The 25,920-nt window shown below is 56.3% G+C and overlaps 1 protein-coding gene across 3 annotated transcripts in view; it reads right to left on the reverse strand.

Moving 5' to 3' along the window:
- Positions 1–3,814, reverse strand: part of DOT1L (DOT1 like histone lysine methyltransferase) — a 59,820-nt gene extending 56,006 nt beyond the window's left edge. For all 3 annotated transcript variants that reach the window (XM_044254617.1, XM_044254618.1, XM_044254616.1), the window contains exon 1: positions 3,665–3,814. In XM_044254617.1, the coding sequence (XP_044110552.1) occupies positions 3,665–3,745 (81 nt within the window). In that variant the 5' untranslated portion in view covers positions 3,746–3,814. The remainder of the gene's footprint in view (positions 1–3,664) is intronic.
- Positions 3,815–25,920: the final 22,106 nt, after the last annotated feature.

Raw genomic sequence — 25,920 nt, forward strand, 5'->3', positions numbered from 1 at the left:
GGGAGGGTGGTTCTCCGAGCAACGCCGGCTGCCCTCCTTCTCACCCCTTCGCAGTGGGACAGTATTTCAGGGGCCATGTAAGTTTAATCTTTAAAACTTGCGAATCCCACGAGCAGGGACGGGGGGGGGGGGACCTCACTTTCTCTGCAGCTCCCAGGAGTGCATTTGCTGTTCCCATGGAAACCGTACTTCCTCACAGGGTAGTGACTTGTTCCCTGTCCTTCAGCCCCAGCAGGTGGCCCCAGTGTGTCTCCCAGATGCAGAAGTTGGGCAGCCCATAGGTCCCCATATTCAAAAGAGGACCCCAAAATGCCTTGTAGCTTGACTGTACCAATGCCTACGATAGACTCTCCGGGAAAAGCTGGATAAGAGAACAGCATCTCTTCTCTTTTCTTTTCTTTCTCTTTTAAGATTTATTTGAGAGACACAGCACGGGGCAGAGGGAGAGCAGCAGACCCCTGCTGAGCACAAAGCCCAGCTCTGGGGCTCAAACTCACCACAGTGAGATCACGACCTGAGCCAAAACCAAAAGTTAGGCACTTCGACGGAGCCAACTAGGCGCCCCTGTTACTTCTTATGGGTTTGAGAGAATCTGCGATTATCTCAATATTAACAGTTTAAGAAAAAAAGGCAGAGCTCCCAGGGGGAGACTAGACGGGCCGACCCCCAGTAGCCTACCACGGCCTCCCTAGAGAACATCCCAAGTTCCTGCTCCCTCCGTGCCCTACGCATCCGAGACAGAGCCTGGCAGGCACGTGGGTCCTAGAGACCAGACTAGGAAACCTAACAGCCACACACGACGGACGGGCTTTTCTGAGCGTCCCTCTCCCCTTCCCAGGGGCTGCTGCGCTGGAGCAGCTGTCTGGGGTTAATCTGCCTGCCACCTGAGTGCGATGACACAGAAGGCTCACGGGAGACCAGGTCACCATCAGAAAATACTTTCTGAGTCACAGGGAGGGATGGCTCACTCTGCCCACCCACTCATCCCCCTGCATAAAGGGCATGACTGCTCAGAGGGCATTCATGGGAGAATCGTGGGCTCCCCGGAGGAAGCTGGAGGCGGGGACAGTCACGCTGGGGCTGCTCCCCCGCCCACAGGGTTAATAAGTCATGGAGGGGATGAACCACTCCACCCCCTCGCAGTTTCTTGCCCTGCCGACTGGCAGCCAAAAATACCACGACCTCCCTTCCAGCTGGGACCCGGTTTTCCCAGTAAGACAAGAGCCGCCTTGCCTTGAACGGCGGCGGGAGGGTGTCCGAGAACTCCAAGTTAGTAAAGGAACAAAACTCAGCCTGCCCCTCCCCCCACCTTCCCTCCTATTTGTCAATTTCCCAAAAAGCCCGTTTCTGAGGGGGCATTTCCCAAAGTAGTGGCTGTGGCTGTTGGCACTTCCTCCTCCAGATGCCCCCGTCTCCGAGAAGCCACCCACATGGCCCCCAGGGCAAAAGCAGCAGCCCCTCCCTCCAGGAGCACCTCAGCCCGCGGCCATCCGCGCCACACATCACCGCTGAACCTGCGGGTTTCCAGAGCCCCTACCTCCCTCGCTCACACATATCCCGAGAACGCGAACCGCCCTCCAGCCTCCGCGCCCCCAGGGACACGGGAAGCATCCAGTACGTGCTGGCCGAATGAATGGGTCCTTGAACAAACAGGCCCAGTCAGCTCACACACGCCGTCAAGGGGCAGTCCGACCTTCTCGAAAGCGGACTTATGACGTCATCCGTTTTCCCAACAGTCACCACCGAATCGCCACAAACTAGGACCTCTTCCGAGAGCATCACCCCGCTTCCCAGCAGAAAGCCGGCCCCGTCAGCAGCGTTACGGAAAGTGAACAGATCTCACGACAGAGCTGTACCAAGAGTGCGGCCTCCCGCGCGGCTGGCTGAGGACCACGAGGGGCCGCCTGCCCCCGGCCCGGGCAGTGGGACAACCACACCAGGAGAGGACCTGCCAACGTCAGGCGGGCAGCACGGGCCCATCCCCCTGCCAAGGGGGGTCCCGGCCAGAGGGAAAGACACTCCACAGTTCAGAACCAGTAACTGGTCGGAAGCCGGGTCCCGCCAGGCCCCCACGGAAGGCCCTGTTTACCCCGGGTACGAATCGCTGAGAGCCCTGCTGCACCCGATAGGACGGTGGGGACGGGCTGCTGCGGCTGTCTCTGCGTGTCCAGGACCCAGACAGCGGGTCACAGTGCACCTCCTCACTCTTCTGGTGCCCAGCAGTCCCAAGCTGAGACGCGCAAGTGCCACACACAGGGGCACAGGCCCCACCGTCCTCCCCGGGCGCGTCCCAAGGTGAGAAGTCAAGCTGCGTGGGAACCTGTCCCCCAGGCTCAGAGCGGCTTTATTCCTAACCACGTCCCCCCCAACCCAAGGCCATTGCCAGCCAGATGAACAGGGCAATGACCAGATGCAGCAGGACGCGCCACAGACAGCGACTTCTGATACCCACGGCAACACGGGTCTCAGCAAGGCCTCGCGGGGTCAGAAAGCTGCCCGCTGTCCATTCCATCTTCCTGACTTTGGGGAAAAGGCAGGCCTGGAGGGGCGGGGAGGCCAGAGCCCCGCCGGTGGAAGGGCGCCGGGAGGGCTGACAGCGGCCTGATCCGACCGACCGCTCAGCGCTCCCGCAGCTGCACCGCGCCGCCAACAGCGAGGCTGCACGCGCCAGCGAAGGAGGAAAACGAACTCCATTTTCCAGAAGGCTCTGGCCAGCCGGCGGGTGCACGCGGGGCGCTGTCACAGGGTGGGGACAGGCGGGGGCCGGGAACGGTTGGAGTTCTGAAGGTGCTCCCCGCTTTCGTCACCTCGGACGTCGGTCCCCCGCCCTGCCCCCTGCCCGGGCGGCCGGACACACACACGCCCGGCGCTGCCAGCCGGAAAAGCCGGGGCCCGGGCTCGACCTCGCCTCCGGCCGCAGGATGAGCAAAAATAGCAAGCTCCGGCGCGCGCGGCGGGCTGGAAACCGCGGAGAAGCCGGGGCCGGCGGCCAACACCCGCTCCCGGGCGGTCGCCGCGCCCCGACCCCGCCCCCGGCCGCGACGTTTCCAAAAACTGACACACACGGAGCGCGCGTGAGGGGCGGGGCGCGCGGGCTTCCCCGCCGGGTCCCCCCGACGGCCCCGTCCCCCCCGCCGGGCGTGCGCGCCGAAGGGCGCCCCGAAGACGCCCGCCCACGGCGCCCGCCGCGCTCCCGCTCCCGACGGCAGCCTGCCCGGCCCGAGCGGCCCCGGGGACGCGGACACCCGCGCCGCGCCGCCTACCCGCGGCCCCGCAGCACCCCGGGGCCGCCCCAGTAAATTTCCGCCCGGCCTGTCATCCTCCGAGGGGGCCCCGGGGCCCCCGGGTCCGGCCGCCCGCCCGCGACAGCGCGCGGACGCCGAGCGGCGCGGCCACTGCGGGACCGAGCCCGCTGACAGCGCCCGACCCAACCGACCCCGCGCGGGGCGCGCCGACTGTCAGCACCCCCGCCCCGCAGCCCCCGGCCCCCGCGCCCGGCCCGGCCACGGCAGCGCCGCAAACGGCCGCGGGCAGCGCCGTCCAGCCGCAGGGCGGCCGAGGGGGCTTCTCGGGACCCCGGCGGCCCCGTCCGCGGGCGGGCGCGGCGCGCCGCGGGACTCGGGCCGAGGGACGGGGCGCGGCGGGGCGCGGGGGCGGCACTCACGTAGACCGGCAGCGGCCACGGGTAGACGGCGGGCTCGGCCCCCACGGGCGACTTGAGCCTCAGCTCCAGCTTCTCCCCCATGTCGGCGCGCGCGGCCGCCGCACCATGCTAGTCGGGCGGTTGGGGGAGGGGCGCGGCGCCGCCGGCGGGGGGCGGGGCGGCGGGCGGAGGAGGGCGGGCGGGAGGGCGGGAGGCTGAGGGGAGGGGGGTGGGCCCGGCCTGGGCCTCGGCCGCCGCCGCCGCCGCCGCCGCCGCCGCCGCGGCGCTCCCGTCCGGCCCCCGGCTCCTCTTTGTGGTCACAGGCCCCGGGCCTGCAGCGCCGCCGCCATCTTGGGCCGGCGTGAGGCGAGCACAATGAGCCGGGGGCCGGGCCGAACCATTCGCCGCGCGCGCGGGGGGGGGGGCCGGCGCGAGGAGGCGGCGCGCGCCCGCTGCCCCGCCCGCCGCGCCGCGCGCCGCCCCCCCCGCCGCCCCGCCCCGTGGGCTCGCCCGCACGCACGCACGCACGCACGTCCTCGGCTGCCCTCGGCCGCCGCCGCTGGCCGGCCGCGGGGGCCCGGGGAGACCCCGCGGGTCTGGGATGACAGATTCGAGCCCCGCCCCCGGAGCGACTGGGCGCGTCCCCCGCACGCCCCGTAACGCCGTCGCGCCTCGTGAAATAGGACGCCCGGCGTCGGGGCGGCCCGCGCTCCCGCTCCCAGCGCGCGCCGCGCCGGCCGAGAGCGTCTGCTCGGCGCGGGGAAGCCAAGAGGGTGCCGAGGGCCGCTGTCCCGGGGGACGTGCAGGCCTTGCTCCGGCGGCGGCCGGGGGCTGGCGTTCCCGCGAGATCGGGGTCGAATCACTGGACGTGAGGCTGAGGACGCTGTCGCCGGCGGGCTGTGGGTGGGCCTCGTCCAATCAGGGGACGGTCTTCCGAGGACCGAATCCGGTTCCCTCCAGGGAGGGACCTCGGGCTGCACCAGCGGCTCTTCCTGGGGTCGCGCCTGGAGATGTCCGACCGGACGGCCACGCTCCCATGGCCCGGGCCCTGCGGCGAAAGTGCGCCGCATCTGTACGGTGTCTACACAGCGCCGCGTGTGCGCGGCGTCTCTGCACGCGTGTCCGCTCACAGGTGTGCGCGCGTGGCACGGTGCGCGGTACCTGTTCTGCCCATGGGGCTGTGGCACGGGGGCCCGTGTGCGTGTGGACACACGCGGCCCGTGGGTTCTGCTTGCGTGGGGCGGCCTCACGCGTGGCCTGTGGTCACTGCCCGCGGGGAGCCAGCCGCCGGCCTTCGCAGTCCCTCCCCGGGGTGTCGCAGCCCCGGGAGGGCGGCGGGGCGTCCGCGCTGGCCGGGTGAGGGCCTGACGGTCGGGACCCGCTCCTGGGTCGCGCGGGTGGGAGGTGGAGTCCCGCGGCAGTGCCCACGCCCCCGAGTGTGCACCTTCCCCGGGGTGGGGACGGGACGAGGCAGGGTCCGAAAGCCAGGGCGGTGGCTTCCACTTGTGGGAGCTCGAGACCGCCGTGCCCTGACCAAGGCGTTAGAAGTCGGGGCAGTGGTTAGCTCAGGTCAGCAGGGGGGCGTCGGGACCTTCACCTGTGGAAGAGGATCCGTCCAGCACTTCTCGTGTGTCTGTCCGTAAAAAGCTTTCTGGGGACAGGTTCCCGGGTTGCTGTGCAGAGAACGCACCGGGGGCCTGGGGGGTAAAGGAAGAAGCAGGAGAGTGAGGGGGCCAGTCGGTCACCTGGGGACAGGGAAGGAGGGCTCCGAAGAGGGACAGACCCCCCATGGGTCACGCAGCCAGCCAGCCTGGACTTTGTGAGCTGAGGACAGCCCGAGACAGGGTTAGGGTCCCCAGCCCGAGGAGCCGGAAGCCGGGAGCCGCCCCACTCCTCCCAGACAGGAGAGCCTGTCCCCCAGCTCTGGCTGCCCGGCTCTCAGGCAGTTTCCATCCCATAGGGCACAGAGGCAGCCAGAGCTCAGGCCTCAGGAAACCCTCTCCCTCCCTGTCTCCTCCCACCTCCTCCTGCAGCCCTTCCCCCATCCCCCATCTGTCCTCACCCAAGGGACTTCTCAGACCCTGGCTCGGGCAGCCAACCGGAGAGTGGCTACAGACAGCTGCTTCCCATCCGTCCCCTCCCCTGCCTGTCCCCCACCATCTGAGGGATGTCAAGACGGGCCCTGGAGGAGGGTGACCTTGGCCCTGGGCCCTCAGCGTGTGCGTTCCCTACTTGGAATACGCTTCCTGAGACACCTCCCTCTGTCATCAGTGTTGTTCCCTGCTCACTTCCTCCAGAACCTTCCTGGACTGCACAGACAAGGTGGGGCCCCAGAGTCTGCTTTACACACGCCACGGACCCACAGAATTCCGGTCCTGGCCCACCCTTCCCCGCCGGGTTTGTCCCTCAACCTCGGCCCGTTTCCTCCTGAGAGCAGCTGATGCCAGCAGGCCCTGCCTCAGGAGGTTTGAGAGGGTCAAGTCAGTTCGCGTAGAAAGTGCTAGAATGGTGCCTGCTACATAGAACTTATTTGCCACCGGCAACGCTGCTGGTACTGTTAGGGTGGTTTGTAGGGTGACCTGCGGTCCGGTTTGCCCAGGACTGTCCTGGTCGTGGCTCTGGAAACCCAGGGAATCCCTCTGTTCTGGACACACAGGGATGGTTGGTCACCCTATTCAGGATTTATCTGCCAACCCCATGCAGCCGGAAGGAGATCTCCCGGCACCTGCCGGCCTTCCTGCTAACGCTTCAGTCCTCCACTCATCTCGGCTCAACGCCTTTATTCAGCAAGTGTTGTGTAAGCATCTACGACCCAGCAGGTCCCCTTCCAGGAGCGGGGAGCATAGCAGCCAGGACGGTGGATGGAAATCCATGTCCTCGGAGAGCTGACGTTCCAGGAAGGGCAAGGGACGGTAAGCCGGTAAGATGTCATTTATTATGCAGGAAGGGTGTCCGGGAGACGGGAGATGGCTCAAGTAAGCCAAGGAGAGGGAGCGGGGCAGCTTTAGATGCAGGCCGTGGAACGAAAGGGGACCACTGCTGTCACCCCAAGGTCTCCTGCCCTTCGGGGACACCAGGCCATGTCTGGGGACATCTGTGCTTGTCACAGCTAGGGGTGAGGCCGGCATTGAGGGGGTGGGGCCAGGGATGCTGATCAGCCCCCAGAGCGCCCAGAAGACGCCCACAGAGAACGACCCCGCCCAGCATCTACAGTGCCCAGGGGCAGAGACCCTGCTCCAACATTATTCTGACAAGCTCCCCCAGAATCCTGCGAGGGCAGGGACTCCGTCGCAGCCACTTGTCACCCTCAGAGGTGACGCGGAGCGAGGCAGGGCTGAGACAAGTCTTGGGGATGAAATTACAAGCGTGTATCCCCATCCACCGGGCACTCAGAGCCGGGGGGGGGGGCTGTCCCCTGCACACTCTGGCCTCTCTCACCCACCTTGTGCAGCTGGCTCTTTCCAGAGTCCCCTCTGGTCCCTGCCCTGGGTTGAGTGGACTCTGAGAACAAGGACTTGAGGGCAGGCTGATGGTTCGAGAGGTGCAGAGAGCAGCATGGGAAGAGGAGATGACACAGGAGGAGACGGGTGTGGGGACACCGGCGGCCTCAGCGGGACCTCCCCCATCCCAGAGACTCTGGGCACATGCAAACACGTACCTTGGCAGAGCCCACCCAGGGTGTCCAGGGAGTGGGGTACTTAGGCACGAGCTCCTGCTATCGGGGGAGGCGTGGCGGGGCGCGTGAACTCCCCGGCGCTGGAGCCCACCACAGTCCTCGACGTGCAGACGCTGGCTGTTTGAGTCTCCAAACAGCCGGGTCCAAGCAGAGTCGAGTCCCGTCCCATCCTCTCCCGTGGTTCTAAATACTTGTGGAGCCTTCAGAGGGCACCCGGCACTTGCGTCTTCGGCTCTGGAGTGAACCACCTGCAGACAAGCCACCCCCTCTCGGGGACCAGCAGCAACTCGTCACTGTGCTGAGACGCTTGAGATACCAACATCACAAAGACCGGAGGAGACTGAGGCCTGCCTAAATCAAGGGACGACACTATTATCTCTGTAAAAGTGCTTAATTTTAGTAGTTAAGGTTTACCAAAAAAGTAGGGGCGCCTGGGTGGCTCAGTGGATTAAGCCTCTGCCTCTGGCCCGGGTCATGAAGTCAGGGTCCTGGGATCGAGCCCCGCATCGGGCTCTCTGCTCCGCGGGGAGCCTGCTTCCTCCTCTCTCTCTGCCTGCCTCTCTGCCTGCTTGTGATCTCTCTGTCAAATAAATAAATAAATCTTTTTTAAAAAAAAAAAGATTTACCAAAAAGGTTGCAAAGACGGTACAGCATGTTCCTATGCACCCCCACCCTGGACCCAGTCCCCGCCACCATTTTTCACGTGTTCCGTTAGTGTGGCCTCTTGGCTACAGCTAAGGAGCCAACCTCGACACATTATCACGAACTGAAGTCCAGGCTTCATTTGCATTTCTTTCATTCTCCTCTAACGTTGTTTTTTCTGTCCCAGTGTTCTCTGGACTGTGATGGGTTTGGTACCTTGAAGATTTTGAGGAGGACTCATCAGGCATTTTGTCTATTAATTTGTTTTTCTGATGTTTTTCTTATGATTACTACGGGGTTATGGGGCTTGGGGGAGGAAGACCCAGAGATAATAGCCGTTGTCACCAGACGAAAGGGAAGACACGTCCCGCCAGCAGGATGTAGGACCGAGCTGGTAACTTTGATCACCTGACTATACTACTGTCCTTTAAATCATGGTGGACATTTCCCTCCCCCAATTAACCAAAAGTAAAGAGACTGACAACATCTCATGTTGGTGAGGACGGGGGTCCCTAGAACTCGCGTGGGCTGAGGCTGGTCGGGGGGACTGTGTGCGTGGGTCTCACAGACTCAGCGGTCAGGGAAGGGCAGTGAAGCGACACCAAAGAAATTTAATCAAATTTCCTTCCTTCCTTCCTTCCTACCTTCTTTTTTTTTTAATTTTTTTTTTTTAATTTACTTGACAGAGAGAGATCACAAGGAGGCAGAGAGGCAGGCAGAGAGAGAGGAGGAAGCAGGCTCCCCGCGGAGCAGAGAGCCCGATGCGGGACTCGATCCCAGAACCCTGGGATCATGACCTGAGCCGAAAGCAGAGGCTTTAACCCACTGAGCCACCCAGGCGCCCCCTTTCCTACCTTCTTTCCTTCCTTCCTCCCTTTTCTTTTTTGAGAGCAGTTTCTTCTTTATTTGGGAGCTTTTTGTTTCTTTTCTATTTCGCTAAGTTTTTCACTTTAATTCCAGTGTACCTAGCGAGCGATGTCATTTCCAGGGTTCGGGATCGTGGCTCAGCGACCCCGTGCGCTGCCCCCTGCTCGGCATAAGCGCGCCCTTCCACTGCTTCGCCCTTACCCGCGCCCGAAAGGGACGTCCTTCCTAACTCCAGTTGTACGACGTGCAAAGCCAGGAGAATGAACAGATGGTGTTGGACGCGGGATACGGTTGTCGCTGAGGGTTGAGGCCTCGTCTAAGAAGGGTCTGGATGTGTTTTACGTTGTGCTCTGGAGGGGGGTTACTTGGAGATGGAGGTGAAGAGCTGATGGCGGAGAACTGACAGCCCGTCCCTGGAGATGAGTGCACGTGTGTCCTTTCTGCATGTGGCTCTCTCTCACGTTAGAAGAAGAAGGGGGGGGAATACAAAATAATTTTTAAAAAGAAAGAATAGAAGAGAATAAATTAAGAAAATAGAATAAATTTAAAAAATAGAATAAAACCAGGTCTGGGCTGGTGGGAATATAAAATGGGGCCGCTGCTGTGGGTAACTGTTTTAGAAGACCTCAAAAAATTAAATATACAGGTGCTGCGTGACCCAGCAATTTCATTCCTAGGTCTCCACTCAAAAACTGGAGAACTGGTATTTGCACACCTGTGTCCACAGCATTACTAAAGATACCCAAAAGGTAGAAACAACCCAAGTATCCATTGGTGGTTGAAGAGACAAGCAAACCATGGTCCACCCATAGGACAGGACATTGCTCAGCCTCAGAAAGGAAAGAAATCCTGAAACCTGGGGCGTCTGGGTGGCTCAGTGGGTTAAGCCACTGCCTTCGGCTCAGATCATGATCTCAGGGTCCTGGGATCGAGTCCCGCATCGGGCTCTCTGCTCAGCAGGGAGCCTGCTTCTCCTCTCTCTCTGCCTGCCTCTCTGCCTACTTGTGATCTCTCTCTGTCAAATAAATAAATAAAAATCTTTAAAAAAAAAAAAAAGAAAAGAAATCCTGAAACCTGCTGCAGCACGGATAGGCTTTGAAGACCTTGGGCTTGGAAATAAGCCAGAAGGACCCGTCCCGCAAGACCCCACTCCCAGGAGGGCCCCAGAGGAGTCCCCTCCGCACAGAGACAGACAGGACAGGGTGGGAGCCGGGGCTGGGGCAGGGGTGGGGTGTCCGTGCTTCATGGGGACAGAGTCTCCGGGTGGGGAGATGGAAAGTTCTGGAGATGGGGGTGGGGGTTGCCACACAGCAGTGTGAGTGTGCTTCATGCCCTGAGGGGTGCACCTGGAAATGGCTAACACAGGAACCAAACTTACAGTGGTGAGCATTTCATAATGTATATAATTTTTCAAATCACATGCACCCCTGAAATTAACATTATGTTGTATTAACCATGCTGCAAGAAAAAAATAACAATTGCAATCGTTTACAATTTTTGCGTGTGCTTTAATCACCATTTTTTAAAAAACAGTAGCAACTATATAATCCTAACGACCGGCTTTGCAGACAAGGGTAGGCTCCTGCCCCCAGAAACATGGAACCCTCGGAGAGTCCTTTTCCTGCATGCCTGCCGTGTCGTTTGCTTTGTCCTGGGGTCAGTGAGATCATTCTTGGCAAGACTGGAGAGACAGTTGCACCTGTGTTGCAGGGAAGGAGGATTGCAAATCCGTATGCCAAGTTAAAGGTCCTTCCAAACTGTGGAAAGACATCCTCGTGGAGAAAGATGCGCGTGACGCGTTGTATTAAAAGGAGCAAGGTGGATTAGCAAGCTCACGTTTGTACTGGAATACAGTGTCCGTACAGAAGCGTGCTTGCGTACAAGTGGGCTCTTTCTGGCTCACGCGGAACACGTTGCCGTGGTTGTAGCTGGGAGGGATGAGCAGTAGATTGTTGGAGTCTCCCCTACAGTGGGAGATCCCCTCGTGCATACACATCCACACTCCCTGCCCCGTGCGTTTGCAGGGTCTCCTGGTAGAGCTGTCGAAACACATCCCTGCTCCCTTCCCAAGAGGCTTAACAGTATGTATCATTTACCCACTGCTGTGTAACCAGCCACTTCCAGAACTCTGTGGCTTCAAACAAAGATCATGGAGTTCACACCTTGCTCTGTAGTCACTGATTTGGACTGAACTCAGCCGGACAGCTCTCCTGCTGGTCCTGCCTGCGGATTTTCACATACGAGTATCATTCAGTGGGTCAGCTGGAGGCTGGTTGGTCTAAAGGGCTTCAGCTGGGGACCGGGGCTCGCCTCTACTCTCTGGTCTTGTCCTCCAGCAGACCACCCTCATGGTGTTCTAATGTCAGTAAGAGCATAAGAACCGAAGCTTCCAGGGATGCCTGGGTGACTCAGTTGATTGGGCATCCGGCTCTTGGTTTTGGCTCAGGTTATGATCTCAGGGTCGTGAGATCGAGCCCTGCATCGGGCTCTGTGCTCAGTGAGGAGTCTACTTCAGACTCTCTCTCTGCCTCTGCCCTGCCCCCCCGAGTAAAATAATAAATAAATCTCATAAAAGAAAAAACGAATGGAAGTTTCCAGACCTCTTGAAGGTATTTTGGGAGGCTTTAAGGACCCACACTTTCTCTTAGGAAGGGTGGGCAATGGGCGCCTGGGTGGCTCCGTTGTTTAAGAATCTGCCTTCGGCTCAGGTTTTGATCCTGGGGTCCTGGGGTCAAACCCCACCTTGGTCTCCCTGCTTGGCAAGAAGCCTACTTCTGCCTCTGCCTCTGCCCCACACCCCATTCATGGTCTATCCCTCTAAAATAAATAAGTAAAATCTTAAAAAAAAAAAAAGGAAGGTTGGTTCAGGACGGGGTCTAATGCAGCCTTACCACTTATTTTTGTAAATAAAGTTTTACTGAAACCCAACCACATGCATTCATTAACATGTCGCCCACGACTGCTTTCCCCCCACCACACTGCACAGTTGTGCTGTGATCACAGAGCCAACACCTTTACTCCCTGGTCCTTTACCGAAAGCATCCCAGCCCCTGATACGAGATGACAGAACACAGGCCTCTTGGAACCAGCTGCCTTGCTGTGCCTACCACACTTGCAGGGGGCTGGGGCAAGGCACATAACACGAACCTCCCCGACATTCTCCTGCTGGATTTGGACCCTCCCTGGGTTTTCTGACCCCCCGATTAAGCTTACAGGAGCTCAAAGTGCAGCACGCCGTGGATTGCCTCTCTGTCTTTCACCCGACACAGAATCCCAGACCCCCCAGCCCCATGTCTCCACAACACGAGTATTTTCTCCCAGTGGAAAAGAAGCTCGTGACCATTTCAACTACACTGATGGCTTCTATGCCACCCCTGCAGGGCCCACAAATAGGAATTTTTTGTCATGGGGAAGTCCAACAAGCACAGAATAACATCTGATCGCCAGATGCTCTGGGAAATCTCAGTGGATTCACCAGATCTCCCCCAGCAGGAAGTGGTGGTGCCTCCAGCTCTTGGGGCCCACTTTAAAGTCTCGGGAGTGACCGCAGTGACAGCAGAGAACCGAGAAACCACTGGCTCCTTCTGCGCTAGGCTGCAGGCCACCGTCTCCTCTGAAGCCCAGGCTTTCCCGAGTTCCCTGCAATGGAACTTTTGGGCAACTCAACCAATCATTTCCAATTATTGAGCCCCGAATGTATGCCTGGGCTAAGCCAAGCACTTGGTACACACAATCTCACTTGGTCCTGCAAGGACGCCAGGAGGGATGTTCTTTCTGTACCCGTTTCCTGTGGCTGCTGTGCCCAAGTACGACAAATGAAAACAATACAAATGTACTCTCATCCGTGCATGGTCGCTCCGGAGCAGCCTGACTCCTACACTGGGCTTCGTTCACTCCCTTCCAGAGCCTCTAGGGAAGGATTCATTTCCTCGCCTTTTGCAGCTTCGAGAAGCTGCCTGCCTTCCTGGGTCGTGGTCCTTCTTCCATCCTCAGTGCCAGCAGCATCTCAAGCTGCCGCCTCCCCGACCATCCTCCACGGCTAAGGAGGCTTGGGTCCCCCCAGACAATTGAGGATAAACTCCTCATTTTAAGGTCAGCTCATTCAGACTTCAATTCCATCTACAACCTTAATTCCCCTTTGTCACGTGACCCAACACAGCCATTAAGTTTCCAGTGATTAGGAGGTGGACGTCTCTGAGGGGCATCTACCTACCTACCATACTCTACCAACATCCCATTTTGCAGGTGAAAAAAAGCACCCAGGTGTAGATGGGCTCAGCGATGATCTGAGTCACAGGCAGCCAGTGCGTGGTTAAGCTGAGGTGATCTAACTCCCGACCCCAGCCTGTTAGCCAGTGCTGTCCCAGTGCTGTCCCAAGTGCCTGTGGGCAGGAGGAAGGCAATGCAGAGCTGAATATAGGATTTACTTGTTTAAAGATTTTATTGATTTATTTGTCTGAGAGAGAGAGAGAAGAGAGCATGAGAGGGGGAGAGCACAAGCAGGGGGAGCCGCAGGCAGAGGGAGAAGCAGGCTCCCCGCTGAGCAGGGAGCCCGATGAGGGGCTCGATTCCAGAACCCCGGGATCATGACCTGCGCTGGAGGCAGACATTTAACTGATTGAGCCATGCACCCCATGATTTAGGCTGATATAGGCTTTAGAAAATCAAGAACCCAGTCTCTCACTAAGTGAAATAGGTAGATCTGTGGGAGGGCACTCCACACTGCCCCCCCACCACCACAATAAAGTCCCTGGAGTGTGAGGTTACATCCCTTTCATCCGCTTTGACCAGGCTGCTGTATCTTACGCCCCCACCCCCGCACCCCTGCCCTTCTGAACACGCACTTGGACGGGATCAGGACTGCCGCCTTTCTCCAGTCAGCTCCGAGCTCTCCGTGGTACTGAAACCGCCCCCCATACCCGCCCCCATACCCGCCCCCACCCCCGCTGGTCTTTCACCGCCAGGGGTCTGGGTCTCTGGTGTCCTAACTCTGGCTATGTTTTGCAGTCTACACCCCAGGACTCCTTTTTCCCCCGCGCCAGGTCCTCATGGGCCTCGAGTTGGTGGAGAGTTCTAGGGCCGCCCAAGAGCTTAGAGCTTTCCTGGAATCTCTAAATTTCACATTTGGAGAGACCCAATGGGCGTGCGGTAAGCAGATCTTTGATTGAAGAAAGCCCTCCCTTTAGGGACATCTCTCTTAGGAATTATGCAAAGTCACTCCTGGACAACCTCAAGTGTCCAGCTTTTGGCTTCAAATTATACCAGTTGTTTTGGGCATGCTGATTAAACACAAAGGACGAACAAACAAAAAAGAAACTCTTTTGGTTTTGTTTTGTTTTCTTTTGTTTTGACCACGTGGCAGCCTCCAGAAGCCTCTGGACTGGCTCTTGGAGCCTGTTGTTGTTGTTGTTAATTGTGGAAAAATACGTGTAACATCAAATTTACCACTTTTAAGTGTATGTTTTTGTGGCATTAAGTACATTCACAGTGTTGTGTAACCATCACCACCTCTATCCCCAAAACTTTCCATCGTCCCAAGTTGAAATTCTGTCCCCATTGAACACTTAACTCCCCTTCCACTCCCCCCCAGCCCCCCAGCACCCCCAGCTCCCACCATCTACTTCCTGTCTCCAGGATGTTCCAGATTCTTTGCCATTTTTATGTTCCAGGATCCCACCCAGGGGACTGCATGGTATTTAGTGGTCATTTCTCCTCGAGCTCTTCTTGGCTGAGACAGTTTCTCAGATTTCTCATTCTTCATGACCTTGACAGTTTTGAAAAGTGCTGATCAGAAGTCTTATAGAATGTTTCTCAAGTGGGGCTTGTCTGGTGTTCTTCTTATGACTGGACTGGAGTTATGGGTTTTAGGGAAGAAGATCCCAGAGGTGAGGGGTCATCCCACATCAAGGGTCCATGCTACCAATATGACATCATACTGATCTTCTTCACCTGGTTGAGGTGTGCATGTCAGGTGTCTCCACTATAAACCACTCCCTACTACACCCTTTCCATCCTGTTTCCATCCAGGCAATGGTTATGTATAGCTCACATTTTTTTAAAGATTTTTATTTATTCAACAGAGAGAGACCCAGCAAGAGAGGGAACACAAGCAGGGGGAGTGGGAGAGGGAGAAGCAGGCTTCCCGCCGAGCAGGGAGCCTGACATGGAGCTCGATCCCAGAATCCCGGGGCCATGACCTGAGCGGAAGGCAGACGCTTAACAACTGAGCCCCCCAGACGCCCCTATATAGTTCACATTTATAAGTTGGAAGTTATGCTCCCCCTCCTTGAGGGTTTAGTATTTATGGGAATGGTTTTTTAATTTTTCTGCCTGGGAGGTCTATCTATTTACATCAATATGGAGTCATAGATATTTATGTTATATTTGGGGCTTAATCCAATATTGCTTTATTTCACTGCAAAAAACTTGTTTCAGCTTTGGCCACTGGGAGTCCTTTCAGCCGGCTTCTGTGTCCTGCTGATTTAACTCCATCTTTGCAGTGGGTTATTTTTAAACTTTTTTAAAAAGATTTTATTTATTTATTTGATAGACAAAGATCTCAAGTAGGGGGAGAGGCAGGCAGAGAGAGAGAGAGAGAGACAGAGAGAGGAGAAAGCAGGCTCCCTGCTGAGCAAAGAGCCTGATTTGGGGCTCGATCCCAGGACTCTGGGACCGTGACCTGAGCTGAAGGCACACACCTAACGACTGAGCCACCCAGGCGCTCCGAATAAACAAAATCTTTAAAAAAAAAAAAAAAAGAGTGTGGGACAACATTGTTCTCTAAAATCGTAGACTGTCAGAATCTTTGCTTTTTTTCAGTCTCATTTGTGGGAATGCCTATTGCTCTTTTCTGCAGGGTCTGAACCCTCTAGGTCACCCTGACCCAAAGAAGTAGTCTGGATTTCCCATCCAGGTGTGGGCCCTCTAGGCTGCCTAGACACATTTCACATGACAGTTTCCAAGGAAACAAGACCCTGCATCTGCGTCTTAGCCCAAGCTCAACGCCGACCCCTTGGCGCATTAGCTCTGTCTAGCTTTGAGCCCATCCAACTCCGCTTCATGTAAATACTGGATAAACTCTACTCTTCCCTCAAATCCTTCCACGTTCCCTTTTCCCCCTTTTTTGGCGAGACGCTCCATACATCCTCTATTACGCGGTCTCCTGCCGTGGCAAGTTAACAAACCTAACTTTCTGGGACCACCGTGGTGTCCCTGAATGTCATTACCAGACGGGCTGTAAGCAGTGAAGGGGATGGTGGTGGGGCGAGGGTTATTTCTGAAGCAGCGAGGGAAGCTGGGATTAGCTGCCGCTAATGCGGGATGAGCCGTCCAGGGGCTCCGAGGTCACCGTTCACACTTCCGGCGGACGCTGTGAGAATCAGACAGAAAGGAGACAGATTTCAACTGTCCTGCTCGCGGGAGGGAAGCCGGGAAGGATCCTGAGGGGCCGTGGGGCTGCTCTATGCGCGGGAGCAACAGGGCCGGGACCCACCTCCCCGATTCAGACCAAAGTCCGCGGGAAGCTCTTCCCCTCCGTCACGCCCCCTCCTCCCCGTGCACCGCCTGCGGCGAGGGTCTCAGGAACTCGGATCGCCAGATCCAACAACTACATCCACAGGGTTCCCGGTTAGACTTGAACTCAGGTAACGAGCGAGTAAATGTTGGGATGTCTGTCCCAAATATTTAATGGGACATGCTTATATCTGGACAGAATTCACCCTTCACCGGAAATTCCAATTTAACCCGCAATCCTGTATCTTACGTGGGAGCCCCCCCCAACCCCAAACACCCGCCAGACACAGCAGCCTTTTGGGGAAATGGCCCCCATGCCTTCCTGCAGCCTGAGCAGCCATCTTCATCCTCATGTGATGCTGTCATGTGACCTTCCTCCACCGGGATTGGCTCCGTAGCCAAAGCCCGCCCTCTGCGGTTGGGGAGCAGCCTATCAGATGGGTGGGAGTTCTGGCCAGTAGGGCCTGCGGACGGTGATTCAATGGCCCAATCAGAGCTTCCGTCCGTGGGATTATTTCGGCCTGGGGACGCCTGGGTCCGAATGTGAGTTCAAATCCTACCTCCGGCCCATAGCCGCTGCCTGTGTTAGGAAGGAGGATCATCAGCCTCTGATTTTTATTTTATTTATTTTTTTTAAAGATTTAATTTATTTATTTGACAGAGAGATCACAAGCAGGCAGAGAGGCAGGCAGAGAGAGAGAGAGGAGGAGGAAGCAGGCTCCCTGCTGAGCAGAGAGCCCGAGGCGGGGCTCGATCCCAGGACCCTGAGATCATGACCTGAGCCGAAGGCAGCGGCTTAACCCACTGAGCCACTCAGGCACCCAGCCTCTGGTTTTTTTAAAAAAAATTTCTTTCTTTCTTTATCTACTCACTTACTTATTTGAGGGGGGGAGGGGGGAGCAGGAGCGGCAGGCAGAAGGGGAGGGGGAAGCAGGCTCCCCACTGAGCAGGGAACCCCACGCGGGGCGCGATCCCAGGACCCTGAGACCATGACCCCAGCCGAAGGCAGAGGCTTCCCGGGCTGAGCCCCCGGGCGCCCCGCCTCTGATACGTGTGTGGACCCCGGGTGGGCATGGACGGACCCGGGTGGGCATGGACGTGCCCCGGTGGGCACGGACGGACCCCGGTGGGCACGGACGGGCCGCAGGTGGGCATGGACGGACCCCGGTGGGCATGGACGGGCCGCGGGTGGGCATGGACGGACCCTGGGTGGGCATGGACGGGCCACGGGTGGGCATGGACGGACCCGGGTGGGCATGGACGGGCCACGGGTGGGCATGGACGGACCCAGGTCGGGCATGGACGGACCCCGGTGGGCATGGACGGGCCGCAGGTGGGCATGGACGGACCCCGGTGGGCGTGGACGGCCCGCGGGTGGGATGCCGCCGACGAAGCTTGACTAAACTCCGTCAGGCGCCAGCATCGTGATCACGGACGTCGGCGTAACTGTCATCGCTGCCCTCCCTCCTCCCGTGGGGTTAGACCAACGGGGACTGCCGTGACCCCACTTCACAGCCGGGGAAAGCAAGGGCTGGGATCGCGCTGTTGGGCTGAGCGCCTGGCAGAGCACTGGCGGGGGCCAGGCCCCTCCAAGGGTCCCCTGCCTCCTCCCTGGAAACCCGACCCGCACCTGTGCTGCCTCCTCGCCTCTCCATCCTCCCAGCAAACCTGGTGTCTGCAGTTTCCAGGACCACAGGTGATGCAAGATGATGGCTTCGTTGCTGGGACCTCCTCCCCAGCTCCCCCGGGGACTGAAGCAGCCTGACTGGTGCCTCTGCGGGGGGGGGGGGGGGGGTGGGGGGGTGGAGGTACCAAACTGTTCACCTAGGAGCGGGGCCTGGCCCCAGGGACTCCACCAGGCACAGGCAGAAGGGAAAGGTGTTTTCTCACTCCAAACCAGAGGACTCATGTGCTGTCAGGAACCAGGATGCTGGGTCACTCGGGCAGGCCACCCCCGGCTCTAGTATCCAGGTTCCTGGTCTGGGCACTGACGGTAGCAGTCACATAGGTGCTCTGTGAATGAACCTGGTGCACAAAACCAAGTGTTGGTGGGACTAGATAATGCTGGGGTCCTGGAAGTCCCAGCCGCTGTTGGGCACCATCTGGTGAAACTAAACATAAGCTTAACCCGTGGCCCACAGACTCCACTCCTGGATGTGTGGCCAGGAGAAGCGAAAGCACATACCCACTAAAAACACACACAAGCATGTGCATAACTCAGATAAATCACACGTCATCCGAATGAAAACCTTTTGTGCTTAGTAGAACACCATCAAGAAGATGAAAAGACAACTGACAGAATGGGGAAAGAATAGTATCTTCATAGCAGGTACCTGGCATGGGACTTGTGTCTAGTATGTGTAACGAACTCTTACAACTCAACGACTGAAAACAGCCCAACAGGAAAATAAGCCAAGGGTCTAACAGACCTGAGAAGGTGCTCCTTGTCATTAGCCATCGGGGAATGCAGGTCCAAAGCACAATAAGCTGTTGTTTCACTCCTGCTAAGGTGTCTAGAAGCAACAAGAGAGAAGATATCAAGTGTTGGAGAGGATGTGCGGAAACTGGGACACAAGTAGGCAGAGAGGCAGGCAGCGGGGGTGGGGGAAGCAGGCTCCCCGGTGAGCAGAGAGCCCGACGTGGGGCTCGATCCCAGGACGCTGAGACCATGACCTGAGCCAAAGGCAGAGGCTTAACCCACTGAGCCACCCAGGCGCCCTAGGGCAGTTGCTTTTTAAAAGTCTGGCAGTTGCTCGAAGATTAGGCATGAAGTCATCCTATGACCCGGCAGTTCCACTCCTATTAAATACCTAAGAGAAATGAAAACGTGTCCACACAAAAACGTGTACATGGAGCAGCATTTTCCATAATTGCCCCAACATGGAAACAATAAAAATATCCAGGAACAGATGATGAGGTAGTCACACACGGGAACGTCGCTCAGCCCCGGACAGGAGTGAGACGTCCACCCGCGCTGCCCCGGGGAAGAATCCCGAGCCCACGACACCCGGGGAGGGAACCAGACACAGAAGGCCACACGGGGTGTGAGTCCACATGGGTGACACGCGCAGAGTCTGCCTCTCCCTCTGCCCCTCCATGCACTTACTCTCTTTCTCTGACAAATAAATAAAATCTTTAAAAACAAACAAAAAACCCCACTGAGCTGTACATTTAAAGGGGTGTATTTCATGGTATGTAAATCGTATCTTCTGAGATAATAACAAATATCCAGAGAGGTGTCTGTCCACAGCTCCTGTGTAGAGCCCGTCCAACTCTGGAATTTCCTAAGTGATAAAAGCGTTAGGAACATCTTCTGTTCTACCATTGGGTCTCTGTCCTCAGTTCCTGACACTGAGCTTCTAGATCCCTTGCCATTTCCTGGGTGACAGAAGTGTCTTTCGTTCTAATGAGATGACCTCTTGGACTGCTGGATGGGAGCAGGTCACCAGAGAGACCATGATTAGAAGCTTGGAGCTGTCGGGGGGCGCCCGGCCGGCTCCGTTGCTGGAGCGTGTGACTCTTGATCTTGGGATTGTGCACTTGAGCCTCACGTTGGGTATAGAGACTGCTTTAACAATAAAAACTTAAAAAAAAAAAAAAAAAAGCAAAGCTTGGAACCCTCAGCCCGGCTCTCATCCTCCCCAGGGGATGCAGAAAGGCTGGAGATTGAGTTAATGATCTGTCTTGGCTGCGCGTCGAAGTGTCAAAACTGGCATAAAGGCAGCGGGTTTGGGAAACGTGGAGGTGCTGGGAGGGCAGTGCCCCCGGGGAGGAGCCAGAGCTCCCCGCCCCTCCCACCTGGCCTGGCCGCAGGCATCTCTCCCACCTGGATGTTCGTCCGTACCCTTTATCATATCCTTTTATAATCAGCCAATAAGCAGCAAGTAAAACCGCGTTCCGGAGTTCTAGCAGCTGCTCCAACAAACTAATCGCACCCAAGAAGGGGATTGCGAGAACCTCTGATGTACAGCCGGTCAGCCGACAGCCGGGACTGGCGACTGGTGTCCGGAGGGAGAGGCAGCCACGTGGCAGGGAGCCCTGAACGTGCAGGGTCCGCTGTAGACAATGCCAGAGCGGAGTTAGATTGTAGGGCCCTCGGCCGATGTCGTGTCTGGGGTCAGAGTGTCGTCAGTGTGATGTGTGAGGGCAAAGGAGACACACACGGGAGAAGGGGAGTTGTCCTGGGCACGTCCCCGTCGCTGTTATTATTTTAAAAGGTGGGGAGGGAGCCACACGGGGAGAAGTGGTTCCTTGTTTGAGTCTTCCCTATTCCCAACCCCTCCCTGTGTTAGGTGAGGCTGAAATCCTTCTAACTGTAGGAAGTCGGTTCCTGCCCCATGGGGTGAGACGTCCCGGACTTGCTCTGGCCAGTAGGGTGGGAGCAGGTGCTCCCCAGCGGGCCGGGGAGGAACACGACGCCCGCCGTCGCCTGGCCCCAGGAGGGTTTGAACAATCCCACTTGGAGCCAGCAACGTGCCGAAGTCAGCCCGCCCTGGCTCATAAGGGCCGATTGCTAAACACGTAGGCATTTGGTGGCCTGGGTTTTAGACGCAGCTGGTGTTGGAAGGTCAGTCACAGAAAAGTACACTTAGATAAGTCCTCTTGAGAACACACGTGGTCAATACCCAGAACTCCCCGTTCCCGTTTGTCTCACCAACCTCTGGGTGTCACTGATGGCACTCTGGGCTTGCCTCAGATCGTATGGATAGAAACAGGTTCTATTTTCAGGTTATTCACGTCGATTGTGTCAGTGCTGTCCCCTACAGATTTGTATCTTGAAGCCTAAGCCCCGGTGTGTTGCGATTTGGAGGCAGGGCTCTGGGGCGTGATTAGGTCATAAAGGTAGAGTCCTCCCGTGTGGGGTTGGTGTGCTCATACCAGCTGACCCCAGACGGCTCTCTCACCCCTTCTGCCGGCTGTGGACACAGAGAAGAGACAGCTGCCTGTGAACCGGGAAGCAGGTCCTCACCGGACACCAAATCTGCCAGCACCTTGAACTTCGACTTCCCAGCCTCCAGAACTGTGAGATGTAGATGCCTACTGTCTGCGGCCCCCCGGCTATGGTATTTTTGTCACAGCAGCCCAAAGGGACCGAGACACTGTGTAATGATCCACCGCTGAACACCTCTTTCCAACTCTGCCCTCATCTGTCATAATGGTCATTGAGATCAGCCCCCGTGGGAGCATTTACACCCCAGACACTGGCAAAGGTGACCAACACCTCCACCCCCTCCCCTCCCCTCCCCTAAGATGTAGTTGAACATTTAGCAGCACACCCTGAGGGAAGACACGCGGGACGGCGCGAAGCTTGGAACCAGGACCGGCTAAGGTGAGGTTCGCTCCGTGGATGCCCCGTAGACCTGAAGATGGGGGTAGATGATCATCGTCCAAGGTGGGTACACGGCGTTATCGCCACACGCGCTGACTGACGCAGGCGTCCGCGTTATTGGACTGAAGAGCTGCAGAGCCGCGAAGCCGAGGGCAGAAGAGTCTGTTGATGGGGACACGGTTACCAAAGAGCCCAACAGTGCCTGGGAGCAGGGAGACAGAGAAGACACCAGGGAGAGCAGACGAGAGCAAGAACATCGCAGAGAAGAGCCACGCCATCTCTGAGCCTGGCTCCCACTGCTCTCTGCTGGCCGGCCGGGACACGGCAGGCAGCCCGCCCGCCAGAGCCCTTGCCAGAATCGGCCGTTGGCAAAACCATCATTCTTCAGTACACTCGGGGGTCACAAGTCCGACTAGGGCAAACCCAGGCACGGGCAAGGCTGGTTCCTTCTGGGGGCCCCGGGAGACCCATCCCCTGCCTTTTCCAGCTTCCAGAGGGGCCGCATCCTCGGCCCACAGCCCCCACTCCTTGCTCACAGTGCAGGCTCGTCTCATCTCTTGAACTCCCATCTTCCGCCCCCCTCTGTGTGGTCCTTGTGAGGACACTGTCCTCCCTCCCCACGGGTACTCCAGGACCATCCCCATCTCCGAGCCCTTATTAATAAAATCCCTTTTGCCATGTGAGGTGACATATCCATGGGTCCCAGAAATTAGGACTTGGACATCTTTATGGCAGGTTTTTAAAAATACTTTATTTATTGAGAGAGAGAGAGAGAGAGAGAAAGAGAGAGAAAGCGAGCAAGGGGGGAGGGGCAGAGAGAGAAAGAGAGAATGAGAATCTCATGTGGGCTTGTGCTGAGCGCGGAACCTGATGCAGGACTCAATCTCACCACCCCGGGATCATGACCGAAGCTGAAATCAAGAGTCAGACGCGTCACCAACTAACCACCCCCCCGGGCACCCCTAGTTTGGTCAGTAGTTTGTGGTTGTGTAAGTATATCACAGTCACAATAAACCACACTTCCATCACCCCAAAGTTCTCTGCCCTTTACAGTGGACCCTCCCCGCATCCCCGCCCTCGGGCCGTCCCTGACAAGTTTTTCTGTCAATATTGTTCTCCCGTGTTCTTTGCATTCCATAGCATGGCAGCCCATGGTATGCGATGCTTTGAGTCTGGCTTCTCTTATGCGGTATAACGTCCCCGAATCGCGTCCAAGTTGTGGGCACCGGCAGTTCCTCTGTCACCGTCGTCGGATGGGCATGCTGCCATGTTGGTTTTTTAGCCCGTCTGTCTGTGGACGGGTACTTAAACCGTGTCCACTTTGGGGCTATTGTGAATGAAGGTGCCGCGATCATCGGCACACTGCTCAGTGTGGGGAAACATGTCTTCATTTCTCTTGGGTCAATACCCAAGAGTGACATTGCTGGCACTCATGGGAAATGCATCTTTGACTTTGAAACAAACTGCTAAGCCATTTCCCAAAGTGGTTGCGCCATTTGGGGCTTATTCCAGCCACGCCTGGAAGTTCCAACCACCGTGCATCTTTGCCAACAAATGGTGTTCACAGGTCTTTATGTGTACTCTTGCTGATAGATCGCGATATCCCATTGGGGAACGTTTCCTTAATGTCTAATTACGACAAATATCTTTTCTGCACTTGTTGTGTATTCATAATCTTCCTTGGTAAAGTATCTGTTGTTCAAATCTATTTACCTATTTTAGAAACTGGTTGGCTTATGTTCCTACTGTTTCTTAGTATTTTTTTTTTATTTGTCACATACATGTATTGCAAGTACTTTCCCCAGGTGGTGCTTGCCTTATCTTTTTTTTTTTTTAAAGTATTTTCTTGAAAAGCAATTTTTTAAAAATTTTGGTGAAGTCTATCTTCTTGCTTTCAAAAAAATGGTTCATGGATTTTGTATGCTATCAAAAAAAAAATCTGAGCCTAACAAAAGTCATAAAAACTTTCTCCTCTGTTTTCCTCCAGAAGTTTTAAACTTTTAGCCTATATATTTAGGTCTGTGATCCATTCTGGGTCTTTGTTGTGGGTGTACATTAAGAGTAAGGACGGGGGGCGCCTGGGTGGCTCAGTGGGTTAAGCCGCTGCCTTCGGCTCAGGTCATGATCTCAGGGTCCTGGGATCGAGTCCCACATCGGGCTCTCTGCTCAGCAGGGAGCTTGCTTCCTCCTCTCTCTCTGCCTGTCTCTCTGCCTACTTGTGATCTCTCTCTGTCAAATAAATAAATAAAATCTTTTAAAAAAATAAAACAAAATAGACTTAAAAAAAAACTTGGAAGTAGCCCTTCAATCTTGTTCTTTTAAAATTTGTTTGGGGGCGTCTGGGTAGCTCAGTGGGTTAAAGCCTCTGCCTTAGTTGCGGCCGTGCTGGCAGTTTCTGCCTCTTGCCTAGTGTTTAGACATTTACATTTAGTAGAAATGGGGTCATCGCCAGGTTTAAATCGCTCACCCTGCTGTCTGCTGTTTGTCTCTTTTGTGTTTTGTAATCCTTTCCCTCATGATTGCCTTATTTTAAATGGACTACTTTAAAGATTGTTCCATTTTTACCTGTAATTGTTTTATTAAATTTATGGATCCTCAGTTTATTTTAGGTGATATTCCTAGGGCTGCAACATACTGGTTCATACTTTCTGGAAGCTCCTCACCACAGTACATTTGTTATCTGCTTCCCATTATATACTGTTGTATTACTTTAAATATTCTCTAAAATAAATCTCACAATACATTGTTTTTACAGTTTTTTATTTAAAGAGTCAATTATCGGGGTGCCTGGGTGGCTCAGTTGGTTAAGAGCCTGCCTTTGGCTCAGGTCATGGTCTCAGGGTCCTGGGATGGAGCCCCGCATCGGGCTCCCTGCTCAGTGGGGAGTCTGCTTCCCCCTCTCTCTGCCTACTGTTCCCCTTGCTTGTGCTCTCTCTCTCTCAAATAAAAAAAATCTTTACAAGAATAAAAAAGGTCAGTTCTGGGTTCACCTGGGTGGCTCAGTTGGTAGGGCATCTGACTCTTGGATCCAGCTCTGGTCGTGACCTCAGGCCGGTGAGGCTGAGTCCGGGCTGGGCTCTGCACTCAGCGTGGGGTCTGCTTCAGACTCCCTCTCCCTCCCCTTCTTGCTCATGAACATTCTCTCTCCCTCTTTCTAAAAGGGGGGGAATGAGTCAATTATCCTTTAAGGAAATTAAAATAAAAATTATATTTACCACATTTTATTTTTTAAAGATTTTATTTGTTTTTATTTATTTGACAGACGGAGATCACAAGCAGGCAGAGAAGCAAGCAGAGGAGGAAGCAGGCTCCTGCCCGAGCAAAGAGCCTGATGCGGGGCTCGATCCCAACACCCTGGGATAATGACCTGAGCCGAAGGCAGAGGCTTTAACCCACTGAGCCACCCAGGTGCCCCTATTTACCACATTTTAAACATTTCTTGTGCTCTGGGTGCTCCAGAAGGGCCACCAGGGCTTGGAGGCCGCCACCAACCACCGGATAACCCGAAGCTCTACCCTTCCCATGCCTTCCTACTTTGACCGCGACCATGCGCCTCCGAAGAACTTGGCCACATATTTTCTTCCCCAATCTCACGAGGAGAGGGACATGCTGAGAAACTGATAAAGCCACAGAGCCGAGGAGGTGGCTGGATCCTCCTTCAGGACATCAAGAGAGCAGACCGAAGACAGGGAGGTCGGCTGAAGCCGTGGAGTGGGCGCTGCATGTGGGGAAGGGCGTGGGTCGGCACTGCTGGGACTGCACAGACCAGCCGCCTCTGCGGGACTTCATCGGGGCTCTGTACCTGAAGGCCCGGGCAACCCTGTAACCAACGCGCATAAGGTGGCAGCTCCTGGAACCAGCACGGCGGAGTCTCTCCCCGCCCAGCACGCCCTGGGAAACAGTGGTAGCTGGTCTAAGCCGCAGGCTGCCCTCCCACAGCCTCCGGCGTGGTTTCCCTGGTCACTGAGGCAGGCCCTGCACGTTGGGGTCACCTCTGCTTCGTCTGTAAGTTGTACCAAAAGGTCGACTTACCTTCTTTTATTTGTACCACGCCTTCAAAATAAAGTGATTTGGTATCTCCCAAAAAGCAACCACAAAAACATTTCGTGGGCTCTTCATTCCTTTTTTTCTTTTTAAGAAAGATTGACAGGGGCGCCTGGGTGGCTCAGTGGGTTGGGCTGCTGCCTTCCGCTCAGGTCATGATCTCAGGGTCCTGGGATCGAGTCCCACATGGGGCTCTCTGCTCAGCAG

This window comes from Neovison vison, chromosome 6 (assembly GCF_020171115.1).
Source record: "Neovison vison isolate M4711 chromosome 6, ASM_NN_V1, whole genome shotgun sequence".
Classification (NCBI taxonomy): domain Eukaryota; kingdom Metazoa; phylum Chordata; class Mammalia; order Carnivora; family Mustelidae; genus Neogale; species Neogale vison.